At 43.2% G+C, this 24,444-nt stretch overlaps 1 protein-coding gene across 1 annotated transcript in view; it reads right to left on the bottom strand.

Moving 5' to 3' along the window:
* The window catches only part of Nup133 (nuclear pore complex protein Nup133), a 600,491-nt gene that overhangs the window by 500,327 nt on the left and 75,720 nt on the right, over positions 1–24,444 (bottom strand). Inside the window, exons 4-5 of the mRNA XM_080274695.1 lie at positions 1,950–2,048; positions 818–1,048 (exon numbers count right to left, since the gene is read on the bottom strand). Coding sequence (XP_080130821.1) covers positions 818–1,048; positions 1,950–2,048 — 330 coding nt within the window. The remainder of the gene's footprint in view (positions 1–817; positions 1,049–1,949; positions 2,049–24,444) is intronic.

The raw sequence follows: 24,444 nt of genomic DNA, 5'->3' as shown, positions 1-24,444 counted from the left end.
CAGATGTGGATACTGTGTGTAACTGGGTTCATATGTATCATTTACAGGTATACTCTTGAGCTTTTATGGTACTATCTGTTTAAACAAGGTCACCCAATGACTCGAACATTTAAGAAAAGAACTGGTGGAGATCAAGGTCCTTATCGTAGTGAAAAAGGCAAGCAAAAAACTGGTAAAGCCAAATAATCATGTTAAATATCACCTGTAACTTATAATCCATCAGTCTTCCAAAAACGAAATTATTAGTCAAGAAATGATTGTTCCATATACAGTACTAAGGTTTGTTGCTAGTTTATCTTATCTACATGTGTTCTAATATGTTTTATTTAAACCAAGGAAAAAAATAAAATTGCTGTTGTGTTCATATCTCATTATAGTCATTAGCTTATTTTGTCAAGGAGTGGCATTATTTTTGTACTAGAAGAACATTTTTTTAAAAGCCCCAGAGCGTCCGAAATGGCCCCACATACGTCCGAGACTAAACTGGGAACCCAGGGTAGTCATATGCATTCATTTTCTATTTATGTACGAATTTATACAGTGTGTCCGAATTCACCAAAGTCTGAGTACAAATTTGGACACCCATTACTATATCTGCTGTAATTATATATGAAACATTTTAAATTTTATACTGCTATGATTCGATACCCTAGTGGACCAGCTCAACATACAGTACTTAAGATCTTGGACTGAATTAAAAACTAGATTACATGGCACAAAAAAATGAAAAAATCGTTCGAATTCACCCCAGTTTACGGTACCTATCTAAGGCTATACATAGATAGACAGATACAAGACTGACAGATAAAATACTCACTGCTTCAGGTGCTTGTGTAGGCATTGATCCAAATACAAGGGATGAGACTCGTCGCGATATTCCGCCCAGGAGTCCAGCAGGCACCTTCAGCTGTCGTACGTTGATGGTCTGGCCCCCACCCCCTCCTGCACCACCCCCGCCAGGCTGCAGGAACAGGGTAGTGGATGTGGTGGTGGCCAGCAGGCAACCCAATTCTGCACCCAGGAATACCAGGCTGTCACATTCTTGACCCTGTGTAACAATACACAAACATTATTATATTGATACACTAATTCCTTGTTAATCACCAACATTTTTCACATATTTGTTAAGTTCACAGTAATTAGAAGAAAGATTGCCTTTCAAAGTTCAAATGTCACCAATGAACCTGAAAGCCAGTTTCCTAACTTACTGTACTGGTCCCAATCTTAATGAAAACTTGTGATATTTTGAACTACAATACATCCCAAACTTAAAATAAGCACTAGGTCTATCAAAAAGATATCCCACACAAGAAAATATTACAGTAAAATATGCAAAAGATGTGCTTTAGTCTTCCCATGCCAATTAGAATATGACCTCATATCTGACATACCCAATCTCCTGTCACTCACTCTGTCACACAAAACTGTCTGGCATTAGCTGGAATACCATACTGTACTGTACTATAGTTGTTCCAACCATAACAGGATCAATGCCACCAATAATACGATGCAACTTCAAAAATTCGAACCTCAAATATTCGGGTGGCCTAAACTTCCAATGCCATGATATTTGAAATCCTTTCCATTTTTGCTTCCAAAATTAGTCTTTATATCTAACATGACTGGCCACATACACCTCAAACTTACAAAGCTGCATTGGAACAATTTCAGGATCCTATACTTACTCTCATATGAATATAACCATGTGGCATTAACTGGAAAAGAATACCAAATTGGGGATTCTCTGACCCTGAGAGGGCTAACAGTGAGAGTATGTTTATCCTGACTCCCAAGATTCTGTATCAGATGCAGAATTTGGCATAAGTGAGTAGTGAACTTCAGAGCTATTCTAATAATCAGAATTAAAAAGGCTGGAACAATTAAAAGGAAGTAGACGGATGGATGAAACTTAAGCTCAAATCCATCAACTGATCACAGAAGTCACTGACCTGAAGTTCAGTGCTAACTTCGCAGTAAGACCCTTCATGAGTGATGGTGGCCCAGTACCTCACAAAGCCTTCTGGTGATGCTGCAACACATGAAGGAACCTGAAAAACGAGTAGTTTAAAAAGAAAATGCCATTACCATCATGAATAGCAAAGCACCCCCTCCCCTGGAAAATTACTCTGAAGAGAAAGAAGTTCCTACATTAGTCTCCATTATCTGCACCTGCACTTCCAGTGTTGGTCAAAGGAACTGATATGTCGTTCTGTCAACGTCTGTATGTCAGCACAAGAACAAAGGTTTCCAGTCCCTCATTCTTTCTTTTTAGTCACCTTCAACAATCAGTCATTCAATCAATCTCTCTCTCTCTCTCTCACACACACACACACATCTAAGGGACACAAGGGAGGGAGAACGCCCATCACTTCGCTCTGCACTGGCCACCTTTGACTGCAACTGGCCACACATAAACAGTACCTTTATATGAGTCAAGCTCTGTATTAGTTTAGATTAAGTGATGTTCTAATATAGGAGAGCAAGTATAAGCAAACATGTTGTCCAAATAAGAGAATACATCCAATTAGTGCAAGAATCTGCTGATACAATGCATCATCAGCTGGGTGTTGTTTATCACCAGGCGGGTAGCAGGTAGATGCAAACTTGTAAGTAAAAATTATCTTTCTAAGTAAGAATTACCGCAAGACGAGAAACATCTTTAGTAAAAAGAACATGGAAGGAGTTAAGAGAAGGGATAAAGGTAAAAAACAGGATGATGATTTCTACTCAGAAATGGAAGAATATAATTAACTAGTAGAGAGCAAATAAACTGGAGAAAGCTTTTCAAAGTGAAACAGATGAAATTAAGAAGGAATGACACATGCAAAAGGAAGAAGATTAAAAATAAGTAATGGAATTAAACAAAAAAGACACAACAATAGATGAGCTGTCAGCTGAGGTAGTTTCACTTAGAGGGAAGTCTAGTGGAATTTGTCAACCATGAGAGTATTATGGTGGAGTTCAGAAATGATACAGAGACAATTAGGCAAGCAGGAAGTCTAATAGACCAAAGCAGTGATACTGAAGTGAAGATAACCCAGGTGAGCGAAATGATGAGAAATTGCAAAGATGAAGTAGAAACTACGTATGCTGAAATGGTAGAAGTAAGGAAAGACTTGGAAACAAAAGTAAAAGAAAAAAGCATTAGAAAGGAAGTGAAAGAAAATTAAAAACCCAAAACTGGTCAACAAAAGAGCTGATATCACTGGTATACATGAAGAAGAAATAAGAAACAAAATTTCAAGAGACAAAAAGGAGATTCGTTTCATTTCATTTTTAAAGGCTCCAACATGCTTGCATGCGCTGGCCTTGGTCATCTAACGGCAGCTCTCTATGCTCCACGATCTATTGTAGCCGCCCTGTTCAGTCCCTTAACCCTGAGGTCACACTTAATGACCTCATCCCATGTCTTTCTCGGTCTACCCCTCATAACCCCACCCCCAATATTAACACTTCTCACCTTCCTCCCCTAATTATCATCCCCCATCCTCTCCACATGCCCAAACCATCTCAATCTACCTCTCCTCATCACAACACCAATACACTCCAGTCCCATCCTACCTCTCAACCCTTCTATCGTAAACCCAGCTCCACCAGACCTTGTACGCAGGGACGCACTACACATCCAACTAATCATTGTCATTTCTGTATGTCTGAGCCTGCGAATATCCTTCTCCAGTACTGCCGAGGTCTCACTACCATGCAGCATCACACTCCTAACACATGCTGCATACAAAGACCCCTTAGCACGTAGGAAGAGTCCTCTCAATGTCAGGAGAGGCAAGAGCTCCCTGAACTTCTTTCAACCACTTCTCACCCTAGCCACAGAGCTAGCTCCAGCCCCACCTCCAGCACACAACATGTCTCCCAAATAACAAAACTCTCCCACACACTCAAGAGATTCACCAGCAAGTTCAATCCTATCGCGCCTGACAATCTCCACCTGCTCTCCCTGACAAGCCATACACATAAAATCAGCATTATCTCGCAGCCTACCTCTGATACCACTAGATCTCTTGTGCATCCATTTATCACAAACACTGCACAAGATGGAATTACTTCCCACGCCCTTCTGGCAAACCGTACACGGCCACTCTTCCTCGTCTTTGACAGTACCGCCACCATCCACAGATATCATCACTTTTGTTTTATCTGCATTTACCCTTAAGCCCTTGTGCCCCATACCATCTCTCCACTTCCTAAACCTTTCCTTTGCCTCCCTTTCGTTCTCTGCAATCAACACCAAATCATAAGCATACAACATCTTCCACGCGAGTCCATTTCTGAAGTCACATGTGAGGGCTTCAAGTACCATGATAAACAACATGGGACTCAAAACTGACCCCTGATGCACACCAACGTTCACGGAAAACTCATCGCTCAAATCTCCATTCACTCTTACCAGGGTGCGAGCACCCACATACATAGCCATAACCACTCTAACCAGCCACTCCTCCATGCCAAGCTTTCTCATTGCCCACTTCACCACCTCTCTAAGGACTCTGTCAAAGGCCTTTTCCAAATCAACAAAAACAAAATACAGATCCCTTTTCTTACCAATATATTTTTCCTGATGCTGTCGAACAATGAATATGGCATCAGTGGTCCCCCTACCTGGCATAAACCCAAACTGCATCTCATCAATATTCACTCTTTCTCTAATCATACCTTCTAAAACTCTCTCCATTACCTTCATTATCTGATCTAAAAGCTTTATACCTCTATAATTTCCTATTTCCATGGCATCAACCTTCCCTTTACACACATTTACAATTACACTCTTCAGTCTATCATCAGTGACAACACACTCGTAAATAATCCTATTTATCAGGTCAGTGACTAACCTCACCCCTATATCTCCTGAGGCCTTCAACATTCCGGCAGTCAACCCAGACACACCTGCTGCCTTTCCCACCTTCATCCTGCCTATTGCCTCACTCACAGTATCAGCATCAATCAAAGGCCAAGGGCCAAACATTGGGTCTGCTGGCTCCAAATCTTCCCTGTCCCAGTCAAACTCCTCATTCAACAACCGGCTATAATGATCTCTCCATGTATCTTTAATATCCTTACTGGTCAGTCACCACTACCTTTCCTTCATCATTCTTCACACACTGCTCACCTATAATATCCCGATTATCCCTCTTCATCTGATTTGCTACCTTAAATATCATATTTTTCCTTTCCCCATGATTTAGGTTATCAAGTAAAAGTCTTTGTGACTCAGACTTTGCCCTGTATACCTCTCTTCTAGCCCTATGCTTAGCAGCCAAGAATTCCTCCTTGCTACCACCATTCTTCCATTCCTGGAAAAGCCTTCTTTTCTCCATAACTGCAGCTTCTACACCCTCATCCCACCACCAAGTTACTTTATGTCTTGGTGGTCCTCTTCTCCAACTGCATAATACATCAGCAGCTCTCAAGAGATTGTTCTTGAGGGCTCTGTACTTTTCATTAACGTCTCTGTCTACGGCTCCCTGTTCAGCAACCACTCTCCTCATCTCGGTATAGAAGGCATCCCTTACTACTTGGTTGTCCAGCTTCCATATTTTCCTCCTAGGTACATAAGTCCTATTTTTCATCACTCGTTCCTTAAGCACCATATCACAAATCAATAGTCTGTACTGCTGCACACACCCCTCACTTCCTATAATGTTAACATCCCTGAATGAAAGTGGATGAAAGGATGCGATGATATGTAATGGATGCAAAAGCATATAGAGATTTGGGGAGTGGACTTTCTGACCACTACTTGGTGGTGGCCAGAATCAAGATCCAAGTAAGATGGAGAAATAGAAGAAGGGAAGGATGGGAGGAAAGAGTAGTTGCAAAGAGAGTGGAAAGGTTAAAAGAGGATGAGAAAAGGGCAGAATATAAGGGAGAAGTGGAGGAACGATTGGGTAAATATGAATTAGAGCAGATTGGGGATGAGGAAGGTGTGTGTGAGATATTCACAAAAGAGATATGTGCAGCATGTGATGTGGTGTGTGGGGTGAAGAGAAGACAGAAGGGGGTGCAAGGAACAGCATGGTATAATGAAGAGGTGAGACAAGCTGTGGCACAAAAGAAGAAACCATACAATGAATGGATGAGAAATAGGGGCATGGAAGAAGTTGAGAGGCGGAAGAGTGAGTTATATGTAGAAAGGAAGAGAGAGGTGAAAAGATTAGTAGGAGAGAGTAAGAAGAGAGTGGATGAGGAATTTGGAAGGAATTTGAGTGTAAAGTGGAGGGACTAAGAAAATGTTCAGGAAAGAGGTGAAGAGAGTAAGACAAGGTGGCAGTGAAGTTAGTAGGGGGGTGAAAGATAAAAATGGTAGATTATTAGTGGAGAAGGGAGAAAAAGTGAGCAGATGGAGGGAACACTTTAACCCGCCCCGTCCCATTGACATATGGGTACGTTGCAACGATTTGCATTTGCCAGTCCCGGCGACGTACCAGTACGTCATGCAATTGCAAAGTGCATAATTTCGACAATTTTCAAATTTCGCGCTTGATTTTCGGTAAGTATCCTCGCTTGACCTTCCCCTACCTGCCACCAGGCAGGGACACTCGGCGACCCCGCACTGCTCGTCCACTCACCTGTTAGCAACGGTCCTGCTCAGACATGGCTATGAGAGGTCTCTCAGAGGTTGAAATTCAAGCTGCCCTGGACGCCTTTACAGGCGACAGTGATTCCCCACTGGATGACGAGGTTGTTGACAAAGATTATGTGCAACCAGAGGACAAGGAAACCACCAGCAGTGATGAAGAAATACCGTCCCCCAGGAAGCAGCAGTACGTGACTTACCGTGCTGATAGAGAGGGGCAGGCCAAGAAACCACGTGCAACATCCTATGCCCAGCCCCAACGTGATGTGGAACCCGAATTCGATGACGATGACGTGGACGAGGACGGAGTCGTGGGATATGCTGCCACGTGGTATGGACGTGAGGTACTAACTCATCGTGGACCCGAGCGCACACCACATCGGATGAGCAGGTATGGGCCTAGTATTTTGTTTGGGGAGTTAGGAAGTGCCGTGGAGGGAATGGGGAGTGAAAGGGAAAGTACAGGGAAGAGTATGGAAAGTGAGAGTGGTGTGAGTGAGTCATTGCTCTCCTTAGGTAGTGTGAGGCGGCGGGGTGTATCACGTGGGCGAGTGCGGGTGCGTTCTGTATCACGTGGGGTTGTGATGGAGGGGGAAGGTGGGGAGGAACCAATCCCAAGCACGTCTTATGCTCCTCAATATCCCCTAACACGTGGGCGAGTTAGGGTGCGTGAAAAATCACGTGGTGTTGTCATGGAGGGGGAAGGTGGGGAGGAACCAATCCCCAGCACGTCTTATGCTCCCCAATATTCCCCAACTTCATCCCCACAGCCCCCTAATGTTCCTCAAGGCCATAAGGGTAAGGGAAAGGGAAAGGGTAAAGGTAGAGGGAAGAGGAGTGAGAGTGGGGAAGCCCTCTGCACTCCTTCTCCCCAACCTCCCCCACCAGGATTTCCTCCCCACCCAGACGAAGGCGGTGATGGGGATGATGGGGATGAGGGATTTGTGGGATGGAATTGGGAGGATGGGAGTGATTTTTCTCCCCTCATTCACCCCTTCACTGACCAGGGGCACTCTGGCTGCATTGCTCCCGGAATTCACCGTAATTCCACCAGGTTGGATTTTTTCCACCTGTTTCTTAGTGAGGCATTTGTGGAGCAGATTGTTTACCAAACCAACCTTTTTGCAAGCACCCAGTGCCTTGACAGTGAAAGATTGGGAACAAGGAGTAGACATTCTATCATATATGATTACCCTGTCTCCCTTTCAGGAATGTTCCTATTTTTTGCCCTGGTCTTTTTGATGGGTATTATACAAAAGAACAGAATTCTGGCTTACTGGACAAGGGACCCTGTTATGTTTACCCCAATATTTGGGCAAGTCATGAGCCGTAATCGCTTTCAACAAATTCTAAGTCGCCTCCATTTCTATGATGCTCATGATCCTGCAAATGCGAATGACACAGATAAGATGAGGCGAATTAGGTTGGTCTTTGATCACCTGAGGCAAACCTTTCGTTCGTCATTTTATCCCCATAGAGACCTCGTCATAGACGAGAGTCTCGTGTTGTGGAGAGGTAACATTTCATTTAGGCAGTATATACCCAGCAAAAGGCACCGTTTTGGGTTCAAGATCTTTGTTATGTGCGACTATAGGACTGGATACGTGCAAGACATAGTCTTGTACACCGGTGCACAGACAGACATAATAGATGATCGGAGTATTGGACTGTCAGGACCAGTGGTAAAGACAATGACAGAAGACTACCTTCATCGTGGTCACGTCCTCCACCTGGACAACTGGTACACTAGCCCTCTTCTCACTTGTTATCTTCACATGCATGAAACGGGAGTCTGTGGAACCGTGAAGGTGAACCGGTGTCACATGGCCGAGGTAGGGCGGAAACTTGACAGGAATGAGGTTGTCTTCTTCAAAGCCAACAACATCCTTGCAACTGTGTGGAACCATAATAGAGAGGTAAGCCTCTTGTCAACGGTTCACCGCCCCTCGATGCACCATACTGATTCCATTGATTACCGGAGCGAGAACAGGCGTCACATTTAGAAACCTGAGTGTGTCATGGACTATAACATAAACATGCGCCTGGTGGACCAGTCAGACTCCATGATATCGACGGTAGAGTGTGCCAAGACCACAATGAAGTGGTATAAGAAACTGTTCTTTCACTTGCTAGACATCATTGCTTTGAATTGCCACCGCCTTCACACCATGACAACAGGAGTTCAGGAAACCTCTGAAGGGTTTGTGAGGGACCTCACAAGAGAGATGTTTGCACGTTATGCTGTTGAAAGGCCCCAACATTGCAACCGCACTGCCCCTATTGCCCAAACTCCCGAGAATATCCGGCTGCCATTTCCCCCCCTATCCCTCCCAAGCCAAACAGACCTAGGCTCCAATGCAGATGTCACGTGTGTAGCAATTCCCGGGTGAGACTCACCACACAGAGGAAGGACACCCGCTATGAGTGCGTCGAGTGTGACGTGAGTCTCTGTATTCACCCATGTTTCAGCGAATATCACACCTTGATGCAATTCTAATATGGTGTGAATGCGATAGGACGCTGAAACTATGAAGTAAATGCGACAAACAGACGCTCAGTGAACTTATCAGTCATGTTGATCTGAAAATATTAGTATAAAGTGCATACGGGTATAACATAAGTGCAAAAATTGTATGTAAGTGTATAAATATGCTGTAAGTGGAAACATACCTAGTGAGGGTTTTATGATGCGATATTCTGTCGCTCAGTGCAATAAATAAGGCCCGTAAATCTGTAAATAATATTATTGGAAATGCAAACGGGTATAATATAAGTTCAAATTATTGTAAGCGCTGAAATATATTCTAAGTCAAAATATTCCTAGCATGTGTATAGAGATGCGATATCCTGACGCTCAGTTGAATGAATAAGGCCCGTAATTATGAAAATAGAAGTCAACAAGTGGGAAAGTGTGTAATATATGTGAAGAATTAGTATGTAAGTGTTTGAGTATTATGTTGGTCGAAACATTCATTGCGAGGGTATTTTCATGCGATATTCTGATGCTCACTTGAATAAATAATGCCAGTCAGTATGTATAGTGCAGTATAGGGGTGTAAACGTGTGTAATGTAAGTGGGAATGTATAACTGGAGTCAAAAAATAAAGTAGAACATGAAACACGAGTGTATGAGATTGTGCTTGCTACGTGAATATGCGCTAGCATTTCGCTAAATGCCCTCGTAATGAATGTAAATAACTGAAAACATTTACAGTGGTGGAGGAAAGGTTCTATGTAAAGGAAAAAATAATAGGAAAGTGATAAAAACAATTGGGTACGTTGAAATACGAGTCATAGCGAGTGCGCTTAGTAACCCGATGTGCGCTAAACTTATGCTGCATGTCATCATAATGAATGAAAACATCTGAAAACATTTTCAAACAGTAAAAATATGTAATATGTCAATGAAACAGAAGTATACAAGTAGAAAAAATGATATGTTGACTGATACAAGAAACTTAGCATATAGCATGTTACGACTCGGACCTAACTCGCTATGCTAGTGCGATGGTACAATGCTTATTTTTCATATATATGTGTCTGAAATCCATTATATTGCTACTGTTATTGTTTATTATTCAAATTCAATAAATATAGAGGTGTTGTGTGTTGTTTCTCCCAATATTTCCTACCACAGAAAACGTGAGCGCCTCACACGTCAATGATAGAATACGATACCTGGCGCGGGGGACCTCACCTGTTCCGACCACTTATGGACCACGGTAAGCCCTTTCTTTCTCAACCAAAGCGGAAGCTTTAGCCAAAAAATTTTTTTTCCAAAATAGCTAGGGACTGGGGGATGTTGGAGGTGCGGAAAACCTCGGGATGTGACGGGTTAAGGAATTGTTGAACATAGAGAATGGAAGTAATGCGAGTATAAGTGGCAGGGGAATGGCTGGGAGGAGGGAGGTGAGAAGACAGGAAGAAATCAGTAGGATAGAAGTTGTTGAAGCAATGAAGAAAGTCAAATTGAGGAAAGCCCCAGGAATTGATGGAGTGTGTGGTGAAATGCTGAAGCATGGGGGAGAGATAGTATTAGAATGGATGTGGAAGATGCGCAGATTGGCCTGGGAGGACGATAGAGTCCCAGAGGATTGGAAGTCAGGTATAATTAATCCCTTGTACAAAGGAAAATGGGACAAAGAAGTGTGTGTTAATCACAGGCGCATTTGTCTTCTTAGTGTAATAGGAAAAGTGTATGGTAGGATACTTATTGACAGAGTTAGAGAAAGAACTGAGGAATTAGTTGGAGAAGAACAGGGAGGCTTTAGGAAGGGAAGAGGTTGTGCAGATCAGATTTTCATTCTAAGATCTTTAATGGAAAAGTTTCTAGAGAAGGGAAAGAAGTTGTATGTGGCCTTCATGGATTTGGAGAAAGCATATGACAGGGTTTCTAGTCCTGCAGACTTTGATGGAATCTGAAGACAATGATATTAATCAAATGTGGAGAGAGGCGAAAGAGGTTTTGCATGAGAGTGCTAAGGTTACTATTAAGAAAAAGGGAAAAGCGAGAAGGAAAAAGTGGATGTCAGATGAAACATGGAATGCAATTCAGAAAAGGAAAGAGGCTAAGTTAAGAAGTGAAGAACAACATGTTGATGGCCAGGTAGCTTAAGTACTTAGAGTAAAGTACTGGAGTTTACATTCTGAAGTAAAAAGACTCGTGAGACGTGATAAGAGGAGATTATATGATGAAAAGGCGACAGAGACAGAAATTAAATTAAGTAAAAATGACAGTCAGAGCACAAGAGCAGTGTATCAGGCCATAAAGGAGTTAACTGGGACTGAAAAGAGAAGGAAGGAAATACCTGTACGAGATAGAAATGGTAATTTGATGACTAAAGATTTGGATATAAAAGGAAGGTGGAAACAGCACTTTGTATCTATTCTAAATAGACCAATCCCAGCTGAAGAGGACATTTTGCCAGCCGAGAGAGATTTGCAGATAGAAACAGGGGATATAACTTTGGAAGAGGTAGCAAAATCTATAAAGGAGTTAAAGAATTTTAAGGCCCCAGGAGAGGATGGAATATTCCCTGAAATGCTTAAGGTGGAAAATGACGAGTTGATGAATGCGCTTTTGAAACTTTTTAATGTGGCTTGGGATAATGGTGGAATTCCAGAAGAGTGGAAAAATGAAGTGATTATAAAAATACCAAAAAAGGGAGACTTAAGTGTGTGTGGCAATTGGAGGGGGATAACTCTGACACCTGTAGTTGCAAAAGTCTTTTCCAAAATCTTGTTGAACAGAATAGAGCCAGTAATTGATAAAATTTTAAGAGAAGAACAAGCGGGATTTAGAAAAGGCCGAGGTTGTAATGATCAGATTATTATTGTATGGCATCTAATGCAACAAGCTAATGAGATGAAAATGCCACTTAGTATGTGTTTTGTGGATTTTGAAAAGGCATTTGATAGTGTTTCACGTGGAGCTATGTTGAAAATTATGAGATTCTATGGTATACCAGAAAAGTCTGTAAATATTATTAGAAGCCTGCATGAAGGTACTTTTTGTAAGGTAATGGTGGGTGGTTCTTTGAGTGATCCATTTCAAGTTAGGTCAGGAGTGATTCAAGGAGGAGTTCTTTCGCCATTGTTGTTTGTTTTGGTTATGGATTATGTTATGAAAAAGGTTGGAATGAGAACAGGTGCAGGAATTAACTGGAAAGAAAATAAGAAGCTGATGGATTTGGACTATGCTGATGATATTGTACTGATTTGCGGAAGTATTTACGAGATGTGGAGGGTGCTTGATTGTCTGGTGGAGGAAGGAGAAAAAGTGGGATTGGTAATAAATTGTGGAAAGACTGAAATTATTAATATGAATGTGGAGAACCAAATCGATTGTGTAATTGGGAATAATGTGGTGAAGAATGTAGAAAACTTTAAATATCTGGGAACGATTGTTTCATCTAATGGATCATTAAACAATGAAATTAAGGAGAGGATTAGACAGGCTTGGCGAGCTGTTGGAATGTTGAAATCTGTTTGGAATAATAATATGCTTTCGGTACATCTATCTATCTATCTATAGCCCGACGCCCTAATCCCGCAAAGGGTGGCCGCAGACAAAACGCCTTCTCAACGGTACATACTAAAGTGAAAATTTACAGGTCCATGGTTAGACCAATTTTAATTTACGGGCATGAGTCATGGTACAGTACAATTGCAACAGATCAGAAAGTATTAGGATTTGAGAATAAAATACTGAGAAGGATTCTTGGGGTAAAGTGCCAAGACAGAGTTACAAATGCAATAGTAAGGGATATTACGAGAGTGGAACCAGTTAATGAATATGTGAGACTGTCTCGCTGGAAGTGGCTGGGGCACATATACAGGAAAGAAGGTAGTTTAATACAGGATGTGCCAGAGTGGACTGCTAGAGGAAGAAGAGGTAGAGTTAGGCCGAGGGAAACCTGGTTGAGGACAATGAAAAAAGAAGCAGGAGAGGAGTGTTGGTGGGACCTGAAGGAGATGGCAAGCGACAAATATTGGTGGAGAAAGTTCATTGAGGCCCTATGCATCCCGTGGGGTGCCACAGGAAATGACTGACTGATATGACAGGGTGGATAGACAATGATTATGGAAAGTATTAAGAACATATGGAGTAGATGGGAAGTTGTTGAATGCTGTGAAGAGTATGTATGATGGTGCTAAGGCTGCAGTGCGTGTGGATGGCGAACTAAGTGAAATTTTCTCTTTGAAGGTTTGGTTGTAACAGGGATGTCATGTCTCCATGGTTGTTCAATCTGTACATGGATGAGGTAATGAAAGAGATATGGTACAAGGTAGGGCAGTGGATGTTGGAGTGGCCCTAGTGAGAGGGTACTGTTTGGAAACTCCCTGTACTGTTGTTTGCAGATGATACTGTGTTGTTGAATGAAGACGAAGGGGAGCTGCAAGGCTCGGTGGATGAGTTTGGGAGAGTGTGTAGGAAATGGAATCTAAAGGTGAATGTAGGGAAGAGTAAAGTGATGGTCTTTGAAAGAGGTGAAGTCAGTGAATGTACAGTGAGGTTGGATGGTGAGGAAATGGAAAATATGAGTACGCTTAAGTACTTGGGGAGTGTGATGAGTGAGGATGGAAGTTTGGAGGATGAAGTGCTTGAAAGGGTACAATGAGGAAGAAAGGTTGCTGGTTCCTTGAAAGCAGTGGTAAGAAACAGGGAAGTGAGCAAGGAAGTGAAAAAGTTACTACATGACAGTAGTGATACCAACTCTAACGTATGGAAGTGAAGCTTGGATGTTGTTGGAAGGACACATGTCGAGAGAGAGAGTAGTGGAAATGAGTTATTTAACCCCTTAACCAAGGGGCGTCACTTTCGTGATGCTTGGGACCAAGGGATCATACTGCGGGGCGTCACTTTTGCGATTCTGTGTTATTTTGAATTCCCCCGGGCTTTCAAGTGGTAGCTTGTATCATCTATCAGTACTGCCAATGTCCAACACTAGTCAGCACTCCTAATCTCATCTGTACTCCCATCCATTGTTGACAATTTAGCCATTTCTCCCCGTTCTTGACTCCCCTCCCTACCTTCCCTCCATTACCCTCTCCTCTCGCCTGCCCGGCCGTGCTGCGCTAAGTAAATCTTCCCTGGAATTTTCCACTGATTTCATCCATTGAAATAAGCTCTATGCCCTATTCTTATACCAAATAATATATACCAAAAAGAAATAAGGTAAGTGAGAGTGCCATACACCTGGAATTGGCTAATTATCACCTGACAACACCTCACGTGCACTCGTTCGCTAATTTTCGCTGTGTATTTACCCTTGAAATATGCCGTATAATCTATTCTCGTACTAAAAATACATATAAGGAGGGAAGGGAGAAGCCTAAGTGATATTTACATTCACCTGGAACTACCTAATTTATAATGTATTGTCTAGATTTCCTGCCAATCATTTCACTGCTATATATTAGCAGCTGTCAAGAGGCTGATGTTGGCAGTAATGCATTTCCCTAGGTAGGCCACCCTAGCCCACCCCTATCAGTTCACTGTCATCTTCGAAGGTGAAGGTACGTCTGTTTCCTCCTGCTAACTACCCCCCCCCCCTGCTTTCTAGCCCCATGCAAAGGGACCTGTGACCTTTACCCCCTACTAAACCTCGTGTGGAAAGAGGTAAAGGGCTGACAATTGAAAGAGAGTGACTACGATCTTTCTGTTGAGTAAAACAGTGCACGTGGAATTGTAAATAATGTGTAAACAGCAAGTGAAAGCAATGAATATAAATATAAGTGAACAGTGGAAAATAGTCTTATAAGTTACTTCAAGTGACAGTGCATAACACAGTGTAAATAAAATAGAAATGTAAATAAAATAGAGAACGTAAATAGAAATGTAAATGAGTAGTATTATAAGAATAAGAGTATATATACTTGGAGTAATGAAAGCGAAAGTTTCACTCTAGCATGTATGAATACTATGAGTTATGAGAGTGAAGGTGAAAGTGACATTCACTCTCAATGCTAGTATACAGGACGAGAAAGTGAATGCTACGTATTTTACTGAAAGAAATTGAATGCCTACAGTGACAATAAACTACTATTACTAAAGGAAACTTATGGATAAAGACTGTAGATATATATATATGTTATATAGTAACAGAAATATAAACTGTGTGTTTTTATGAATAATAAATGACAACACCAACGGCGAACTAGCGCAAGTGGGAAGGTCATACGCCCTTGTAATTTTCATTGCTTTAACAGTGTTTTTTTTTTTTTAAAAAGGATTCCAAACTATTTGAGAATCACAGAATGGTGTTTCTAGTGATAATATTAGGCTGTGGTAATCATATTACGGGTTGTCGGGAAGTGTGAAGTGGAGACTTCGTTACCCAACTTCAGAGGTCTCCACAAGTCCTACGGTACTCGATGAAGGATCAACAAACAACCCAGGAGAAAGCTGAAGGTATGTGCCATAAGCATATATGATTTTAATATTCTAGGACTAATAATTGATTTTTGGCAAATATTTTTAGAGTCTGTCAGAGCGCAAATATGCCTGTGGGTGCCGCAAGAAAAAGGAAATCAAGCCAAGAGGAGCCTGTGGAGTCACATGGAGAGACAGGCTGTCAAATGAGGATATAAAGGAGCGTTGTAGTGTGGATGTGGATGTGACAGGAAGCATTAAGAGGAACACACTGAGGTGGTTTGGCCATATGGAGAGGATGGAGGGTGAAAGACTGACAAGGAGAGCATATGTGAGTGAGGTGGAGGGGGGGAGGGGGTGGGGGAGGCCAAGGATGAGATGGAGGGATGGAGTGGAGAGGTATATGACAGAGGGGGGTGTGAGTTGGGAGCAGGGCAGTGAAATGGCGGGGGACAGGGCGACGTGGAGGCGATTTGTTTGTGGCCACCCCATATGGGATTAAGGCGTCTTGCAATAGATAGATAGCTAGTATTTCTGTTGTGGTGTCATGTTGAGGGAGAAGTGACTTTGTGTGTTCTTACCTAATTGTATCTTTACAGGAAAGAGTCAAGCTCGTACTGTCCCGTGTCTTAAACCATATTTATCGTACATATCCTTAAATTTGTGAATTGTTTTGGCACACACTATTTCATTCAGTAGTGCATTCCATTGATCAATTGCTCTGTTTGGGAAACTGAATTTCCTTATGTCTTTATCACCTCTCTCTTATGCAGTTTTTTGCAGTGTCCTCTTGCTGATGCTTCTCCAAATGTTAAGTAATCATTTATGTCTATTTTCTCCTTCCCTTATATGCACTTATATAGCATTATCATGTCACCTCTTTTCCTTCTCTCCTGTAGTGTTGGTAGATTCAGTTTATTTAGTCTTTCTTCGTAGCTTAGGTCCCTTAAGCTTGCTATCCATCTTGTAGAAGCCCTTTGAACTTTTTCAATCTTGTCTATGTGCTTTTTGAGATGAGGACTCCAGACTACTGATGCATATTCCAGGGTTGGTCTAATGAATGATGTTATTATCCTTCTTAGCATGTCTTCATTTATGTATGTGAATGCTATTCTCATATTTGCAAGCAGTGTATACATGTTCCGCACCTTCTCGCTGATGTGGTCAGCCGGAGATAGTCTGTTATTGATAAGCACACCTAGGTCTTTCTCTCTTTCTGATGTGTATAGGGTTTTATTTCCTAACTTATAATCCCAATCAGGTCTTTTTCCACATTTACCAAACTTGATTACATGACACTTGTCCACATTGAATTCCATTTGCCATGTAATACTCCATTCATGAAGTTTATTTAATTCTTCTTGTAGCTCTTTACAAGAGTCTGTGTTAGTAATTCTCCTTTGTATTTTTGCATCATCTGCAAACATATTCAGATAGCTCTCATTTCCAGTGTTACTGTTTATATCATTTATATACACTAAAAACATGATTGGTGCCAGCACTGAACCCTGTGGTACTCCACTAGTCGCTTCTTTCCATGATGAGTAGTTTCCTCTTAGTACTGTTCTCATTTCTCTTTTTATGAGAAAGTCTTGCATCGAACAAAACAGTTTGCCTCGAATTCCTCCTTGATGGTACAGTTTCCATAAAAGTCTTTGGTGTGGTACTGTGTCAAAAGCTTTCTTGAAATCTAAATAGATACTGTCCACCCATCCTTCCCTTTCCTGTATTGTGTTTGTTACTCTGTCATAGTAGCTCAACAGATTAGTAACACATGATTTTCCTTTTCTGAAACCAAACTGTCTTTCTGTTATCATACTGTGTTCTTCTAGATGATTTACCGAAGCTTTTCTTATAAGCTTTTCTAATACCTTGCTTACAACACTGGTCAGTGATACTGGTTGGTAGTTGAGTGGATTTTGTCTATTTCCTTTCTTGATTAAGGGGACAATATTTGCTTTTTTCAAAATATCAGGTAGTTTACCTTGACTCAAGGATTTCTTGAAAATTAAAAATAATGGTTTACTTAACTCCTTTGCACATTCTCGTAGTACCCAACATGAAATTTCATCAGGACCACTTGCTTTTCCTCTGTCTAATCTACTTAACTCCTCCTGTATTACTTTTTCTGCTATTTGTATATCTGGTAGTATGTGTGGACATGCATGTTCCACATAGTCCCTCTCAAAATTTTTTTCTTCTGTAAAAACTAATTGGAAATTCTTATTTAGTGCTTCACAAATATCTTTCTCTTGTGTATAAGTGATTCCCTCGTCCGTAATGGATTGTATTATATCTTTTACTTTGGTTTTGCTTCTGATATAGCTGTAAAACAGCTTTGGTTGATCACTACTTTTATTTATTATATCCTCCTCAAACTGTTTTTGGGCTTCCCTCCTTATTCTTGTATAATCGTTTCTTGCCTGTTTGTAATTATTATATGCCCTTTCACTATTATGTCTTCTGTATCTATTCCACAACAAATCTCTTCTTTCTTTTGATTTTTTACATTCTGTATTGAACCATTTCTGTATTTTCTTATCTGCTTCTTTGTGCTGTGGGATGTACTTCTGGACTCCTATTTCATAAAATTCACACTGGTTTCTGGAAAGTTGATGTATTTGTGTACCAGGGTGATGAGTCCACTGCCACCGCCGTCGGCCCAGACTTGTCGAATGGTGGTGAAGTTATGAAAAGTTGGTGTTTCCTGTGCTCTGTGTAGTTTTGTTTCTTGTAAGACGACAATGTGTATGTTCTGTTGTTTGCTGAATTGTGTGAGTTCTTGTTTTTTGGTGTTTATGCCATCTATGTTTAACTGAAGGATGTTTATGCTGTGTGTTGGCTGCTGCAGCATGGGGAGGAGGTGGTGTGGGTGGAGGGGAAGGGGTAGGAGGAGGCTGTGATGGAGGTAAGGGTTGGGGTGGATTAGGTTGGGTTGGAATGGGAAGAGTTGGGGGATTGGATGGTGTGGGAAGGATTGGTGGGTTTGGCTGTGGAGGTGTGAAGGAAGTAGGAGTAGGGTTGGTTGGGGGAAGGAGCATAATTGATTGATTGATTGAAAATAATTACAATCTGGCGGTGCAACTGCCAGGGTCATATGCCGCCGGATGACAAAGTAGAAGACACGGCAAAATAAAAAGTGCCTATTCAAAATAAAGTTAATATCTGTTAGTAGGAATAAAACACTAAAAATAATAAAAGAATAATTTATAAAATAACAATTATTTATAAAAGTGGAAGGAGGCCCGCCTCCTGAAGAAAACTAAAAACATCAGTAAAATCGTTAGAGGCCTCACCAAGCATCGAGGATAAACAGTAGGCACCATCTGCTCCCCCATGCCTATGAAGGAACCTCTGACGCAGGCCCCCCAGACTCGGACACTCGACCAGCAAGTGACGGACAGTAAGGGGAACAAGGCAGTCATCACAGTACAGTTGAGTTTCACCACACATGAGGAACCCATGTGTAAGCCGAGAATGCCCAATGCGAAGCCTAGCAAGAGCCACCTCCATTCGCCGAGACATAGAGGGAAGAACCCTTGGCACAACCACTCTCTGAAAGATTTCTTTTAGTTTATTGTGAGAAACACCATCCCAGTGTCTCTGCCAACACTTATGAATTGCATACCGCAAGTAAGGTGTTACATCAGAAACAGAAGTGGGTAGTCAGCCGGGGGCTGTTGAGAAGACGCAGCTTTAGCTAAAGTATCTGCCCTCTCATTCCCCACCACACCAACATATGCAGGAACCCAACAGAAGTCTACACGGCGGTCACGGCGGCCAAGAAGAAAAAGCCACTCTAAAATTGATAAAACCAATGGATGGGATGCATTAAAAGACTCCAGTGCAGACAAAGCACTACGTGAGTCACTATAAATCACAAAAACGGATTGGCGGAGAGTAAACATGATTTTAAGAGCATACAAAATTGCAGTCAGTTCTGCTGTATACAATGAAGTAGTGCCAGGAAGGCTACCGCCTCTACTAAAGGAAGGGAAGACAACACCAAATCCTACTCCAGTATCAGTCTTAGACCCGTCAGTATACATGGGGACAGAACCCTCATGAATGGAGGCATGTTCTAAAAAGACAGAGAGGGACACCTGAGAGGGAAGTGAGCCCTTTTTTTCAACAACGAACCTACAGAATGTCACACGAGGGAGTAGCCAAGAACCCACCCTTGGGATCCGATGTGGACAAATTGCCAGTCTCGGGAGAGAGAGGGCTAACATAACAGACCGGACCCTGTAACCAAATGGCTTTAGGAAATCGGGACAGGTCTCAAAAACAGAAGATCAGGAATCCTGTGAGACAATGGCACAAGAAATTGAGTCTGGAATGCGGTGAAGACGATACCAACACCTCATCATTAGCAACTGGCGCCGCAAGTCCAAGGGGAGTACACCAGCATCTACCAACAAACTTGGAATTGGGGATGATCTGAATGCCCCGGTTGCCAGACGAACACCAGCATGATGCACAGAATTTAACAACCGGAGGCGGGCATCTGTTGCAGAGGAGTAGACCTCACACCTATATTCAACTTTAGGAAGAATAAGAGACCTATGCAAGAGGAGGAGGGTCTGACGGTCAGCACCCCAAGAGGTATGAGCTAAAACCCTCAAAAGACTCAAAGCTTTAAGACAAGCCACCTTAACAGAACGAATATGAGGAACCCAGGTTAATCTTCTATCAAACAGAAGACCCAGAAACCGCGTCTCTTCCACACAGGATATTCTTCTACCATAGAGATACAAGTCAGGGTCTGGGTGGACTCCTCGAAGACGACAAAAATGTATAGCCACTATCTTTGCTGAAGAAAAATGGAAACCGCGTGTTTCTGCCCAGTCAGAAATTCTATTGAGAGCCAGCTGCAACTTCCTCTCTATCAGAGACATTCTAGACGCAGTGAAGGAAATCGAGAGGTCATCGACATACAGTGATCCTCGTACACCATCAGGAAGTACACTGATGACGCTGTTAATGGCTACAGCAAACAGAGTAACACTAAGGATACTCCCCTGTGGTACTCCATCTTCTAGTGCTCGGGCATTAGAAAGCACTCCTCCCACTCGCACCCTTAAAATTCGGTTAGATAAAAACTGTTGAATAAAAACAGGTAAGCGCCCACGAAGACCAAACTCATGAAGAGAGAGTAAAATACCATGACGCCAGGCACTGTCATATGCCTTTTCCAGATCAAAGAAGACCGTGACCTGGTGTTGGTTAGTGGAAAAAGCCTCACAGACAGAAGATTCCAAGGACAGTAATGCATCAGAGGTAGATTGCATTTTTCGAAAACCATACTGGGCAGGGGATAAGAAGTCACCTCTCTCTAAAAACCACACAAGCCTAACATTGACCATCTTTTCCAAAACTTTACATATACAAGACGTCAAAGAAATAGGCCGATAATTCGTCGCCTGTAGGTGGTCCTTACCTGGTTTGGGGATGGGGATAACTACAGCAACACCCCAACAAGCCGTTAACTCCCCAGAACACCAGATCTTATTAAACAGTGAAAGCAAAAACAACAGGGACTCATCAGACAGGTGGCGTAAAAAGGCATGAGGAATATCATCAAAACCAGGAGAGGAATCATGGCACTGCGACAGAGCTGACTGGAGTTCAAAAATTGAAAATGGAACATTGTAAGGCTCTCCCCCAGCAGAGGCAAAACTGAGACCACGAGATTCTAGGCGCCGACGGTGGCAAGCCAAAGGTGTATCTGCATCCTTCTTTGACACACTGGCAAAATGGTCAGCAAGCAATTCTGCAACAGCAAATGGATCAGCCACAGTTCCACCTGGTGCAGATAACAGGAGGGGATGGAACAGTAAATTTACCTGAAATTTTCTTTACCCGGTTCCACACCTGGGTGATGGAAGTCCTCGAATTGATGAAGGAAACATAACCCTTCCAGGACGAACACCTGGCCTCCTTTAAGACCCGCCTCATATAAGCTCGTGCCCTCTGATACGCCACCAAATACTGAGGATCCCCACGGTGACGATGAAGTCGTGAGAAGGCGACTCGTTTGGCTCTCACTGCGGAACTACACTCCGAGTTCCACCAAGGAACCGGACGTTTAGGAAACTGACCCTTTGTTTTTGGAATAGATAATAGGGCTGCTGAGTGCAGCACGGTATTGAAATATGACACAGCCTCTGTAAGACAGCCAAACTCATTGAAAGAAAGGGAAATGGAACTTAATTCCCTGAAATATGGCCAGTCAGCCTTATCCAGAAGCCAGCGAGGAAGACGTGGCTGAGGTCCACCTGCACTAGCAGTTAAGGGTAACAGAAAATGGTCGCTGCCATACAGGTCTGGCAACGCATCCCAGTTAAAATCTAAAAGAGCATCAGCTGAACATAAGGACAAATCAATGGCAGTAAAAGTTCCTGTCTGGCTACGGAAATAAGTCATTATACTGGAGTTTAAAATGCCTAACTCCTCATCTTCCACTAAAGAGGCCAGCATAACACCCCGAGGGTTGGCCTCACTGTTTCCCCATAGTGGATGATGACCATTCATATCGCCTAGTAACAGAAAGGGAGAAGGAAGGCCATGAATAAGGTGTTCCAGATCTGCCCTTTCAACAGTTGCACTAGGAGGTAGATAAAGACTGCAAACGGTATACTGCCGACGTAAAAACATCCGGACAGCAACTGACTGCAAGGGACTGGAAATATCCAGATGACTATATGGAATATCCTGGCGAAGGAAGATAGCAGCACCTCCATGACGACCTTGGCCCAGCACAGGATTAGAATAAAATGCATTGTAGCCAGAAGGACTAGCAGGAGCAGTATCACCAACCATGGTCTCCTGGATACACATCATAGCGGAGTAAATTGAGAAACTAGATGACACAGTTCCTCATAGTTAGCACGTAAACCCCGACAATTACACTGGATGACAGAACCCATAGTGGAGGGGAAAATGATTAAGTGCGGGACTGTACACCTCCTGACATGCGAGAGGGTTTGGAATGATGCTTAGGAAGACCCTTGGTAAGAGACTGTCCAGCACCAGGAATCCGCGCTTTATGTCGAACATCCGTGGGCAAACGTGAGGATGTGGAAAAGGAAAGTTTTACAACACTCTTCCTTTGAGGTGGAATAACATTCGGTTTGAATAGATGCTTGGAGGCCGCCTTGGGTAATGTGGGATGGCCAGTGCTACCATTAGAAGCTCCAGAAGTGGAAACAGAGTCAACAGGATTAGAACCCTGCAAGGCTGACATTGTACTTTTCAGAACGGACGCATCAGCGGTCTGTCCAACACCATCCCCAGGTGGGGACCTGACTACAGGTGAACCACCAGCAGCAGCTTCCATTTGGCTAGACCTCTCAGCCTCTGAGGCAGAGGGAACAGTAGAGAGGTTGATACAAGGTTTGACAACAGAAACCTTAGGTGGCCGGCTTTCAGGCTCTGAGGACTCTGACGAATTACGATGATGTTTGCCAGATACAGAAGGAGCCTCGTTCATACTGGACAAGGGGGGATAAGTCTCGTCAGCGTGTACATCTGCCACCACCACAGAAGTACGCGAACCGTCAGCCACTGAGGTGGAGGCAGAGACAGTTGGAGCAGTGGGTGGATGAGCATCAGTCACACACATATCAGTAATTCCAGGGTTAACAACATCCGTCAAATCAGTAGTTGGGGAAGTGGTCACTGTAAAGGGTCGTGGCAACTTCTGGGACACAAAACGACGTACAGGTGCCCCAGAAAGGACAGAAGCATAAGTAACTCCAGGCCAAAAGAAGAGAGTCTGGGCCCTCCTCTTTGCTTCTGGAAAGGGAACCTTCTCACGTGCACGAATGCTCAAAACTTCCTTTTCAAGGCAGTAGCGAGGACAGTTTTTGGAAAATACAGCATGAGGACCCCCACAGTGATAGCATTTAAGGGGTCCTGGACAATCACTGGCATGACTCATTTCGCCACAGGAGACACAAACACCAGGAAGGCCAGCCAGTGCACGTCGGCAAAATTTGCTAACATGCCCATACCCCTGACAGTGAAAACACCGCTTTGGGTTTGGAACATAAGACTTCACAGGCAGAGAGAGCCAGGCAAGTTTCACGGAAGCAGGCAACGTCAAGCGGTCAAATGTCAGAAACAGCGTCGGAGTCGGGGTCAGAATACCATCGATCTTCTTCTGTAACCAGTCAACCTTTACAACTGTGACTCAGGGTACCGCAGGAGGTCCCGAGAGTAAATAACCCCCTTACTTTGGTTGAAAGGTGCCATGGGGTACACAGGACATACTATTGCCAGATATGGAGGTCAGATTCCAGAGATGGGAGCTTTCTGCTGGAGAGGACACCTCAATAAGTAGGCTACCATCCCCCTGGGTTGAAATCGCCGGTTCACGGCCACAAGCAGAAACTATGGCTCGGTGCAGTTCAAAAATATCTATATCCAGCACGGAACCACCAGCAGAGGGTTTCAGTACTAGATACTTAGTGAAGGTCTCAGGCTCACTCTCTTCCGGATTGAACCCCGGAGCCAAACCAACCCGACGTGACCTCCTCCTATTCCCAGTTGAACGCTGGGTCAGAGGAGGATAGTCCTTTGGGGCCTGGAAAGGCTCTAACGTGGCAATTGAAGAGAATGCTTCCGCAGAATTACCAGGGACAGATGAGGTGTCGTCAACAGTATTTTACTTAAGTAATCCATTAATATACAACAGAAACTTCATTCCCCCACCCCTCCACCCACCATGGAGCCCAACAAGGGGAGGTCGTACCCCAGGGATAACACCACTGGCGACCCCAGAGGTAGCAGGAGAGTATACGCGGGTAACCACCGGGGGACCTGGGCAAGGGTGACTCCAGGACGGTAGGAGCCACCAGGTCCCCCAGTGCCCACTTGACCCTAGCCAATGCATGACCAGCCGATTGACCTGGTCGGGCCCAATCAGGCCACCTGTCTAGCCAGAATAAGGGACCAAAGAGGTGTATTGCTAGCTGCA

Source organism: Coenobita brevimanus, chromosome 59 (assembly GCF_032717465.1).
Source record: "Coenobita brevimanus isolate Jiangsu-jjx chromosome 59, ASM3271746v2, whole genome shotgun sequence".
Taxonomy (NCBI): Eukaryota; Metazoa; Arthropoda; class Malacostraca; order Decapoda; family Coenobitidae; genus Coenobita; species Coenobita brevimanus.
The sequence above is the reverse complement of the archived record's forward strand: the minus strand, read 5'-3'. Positions and strand labels throughout refer to the sequence as shown.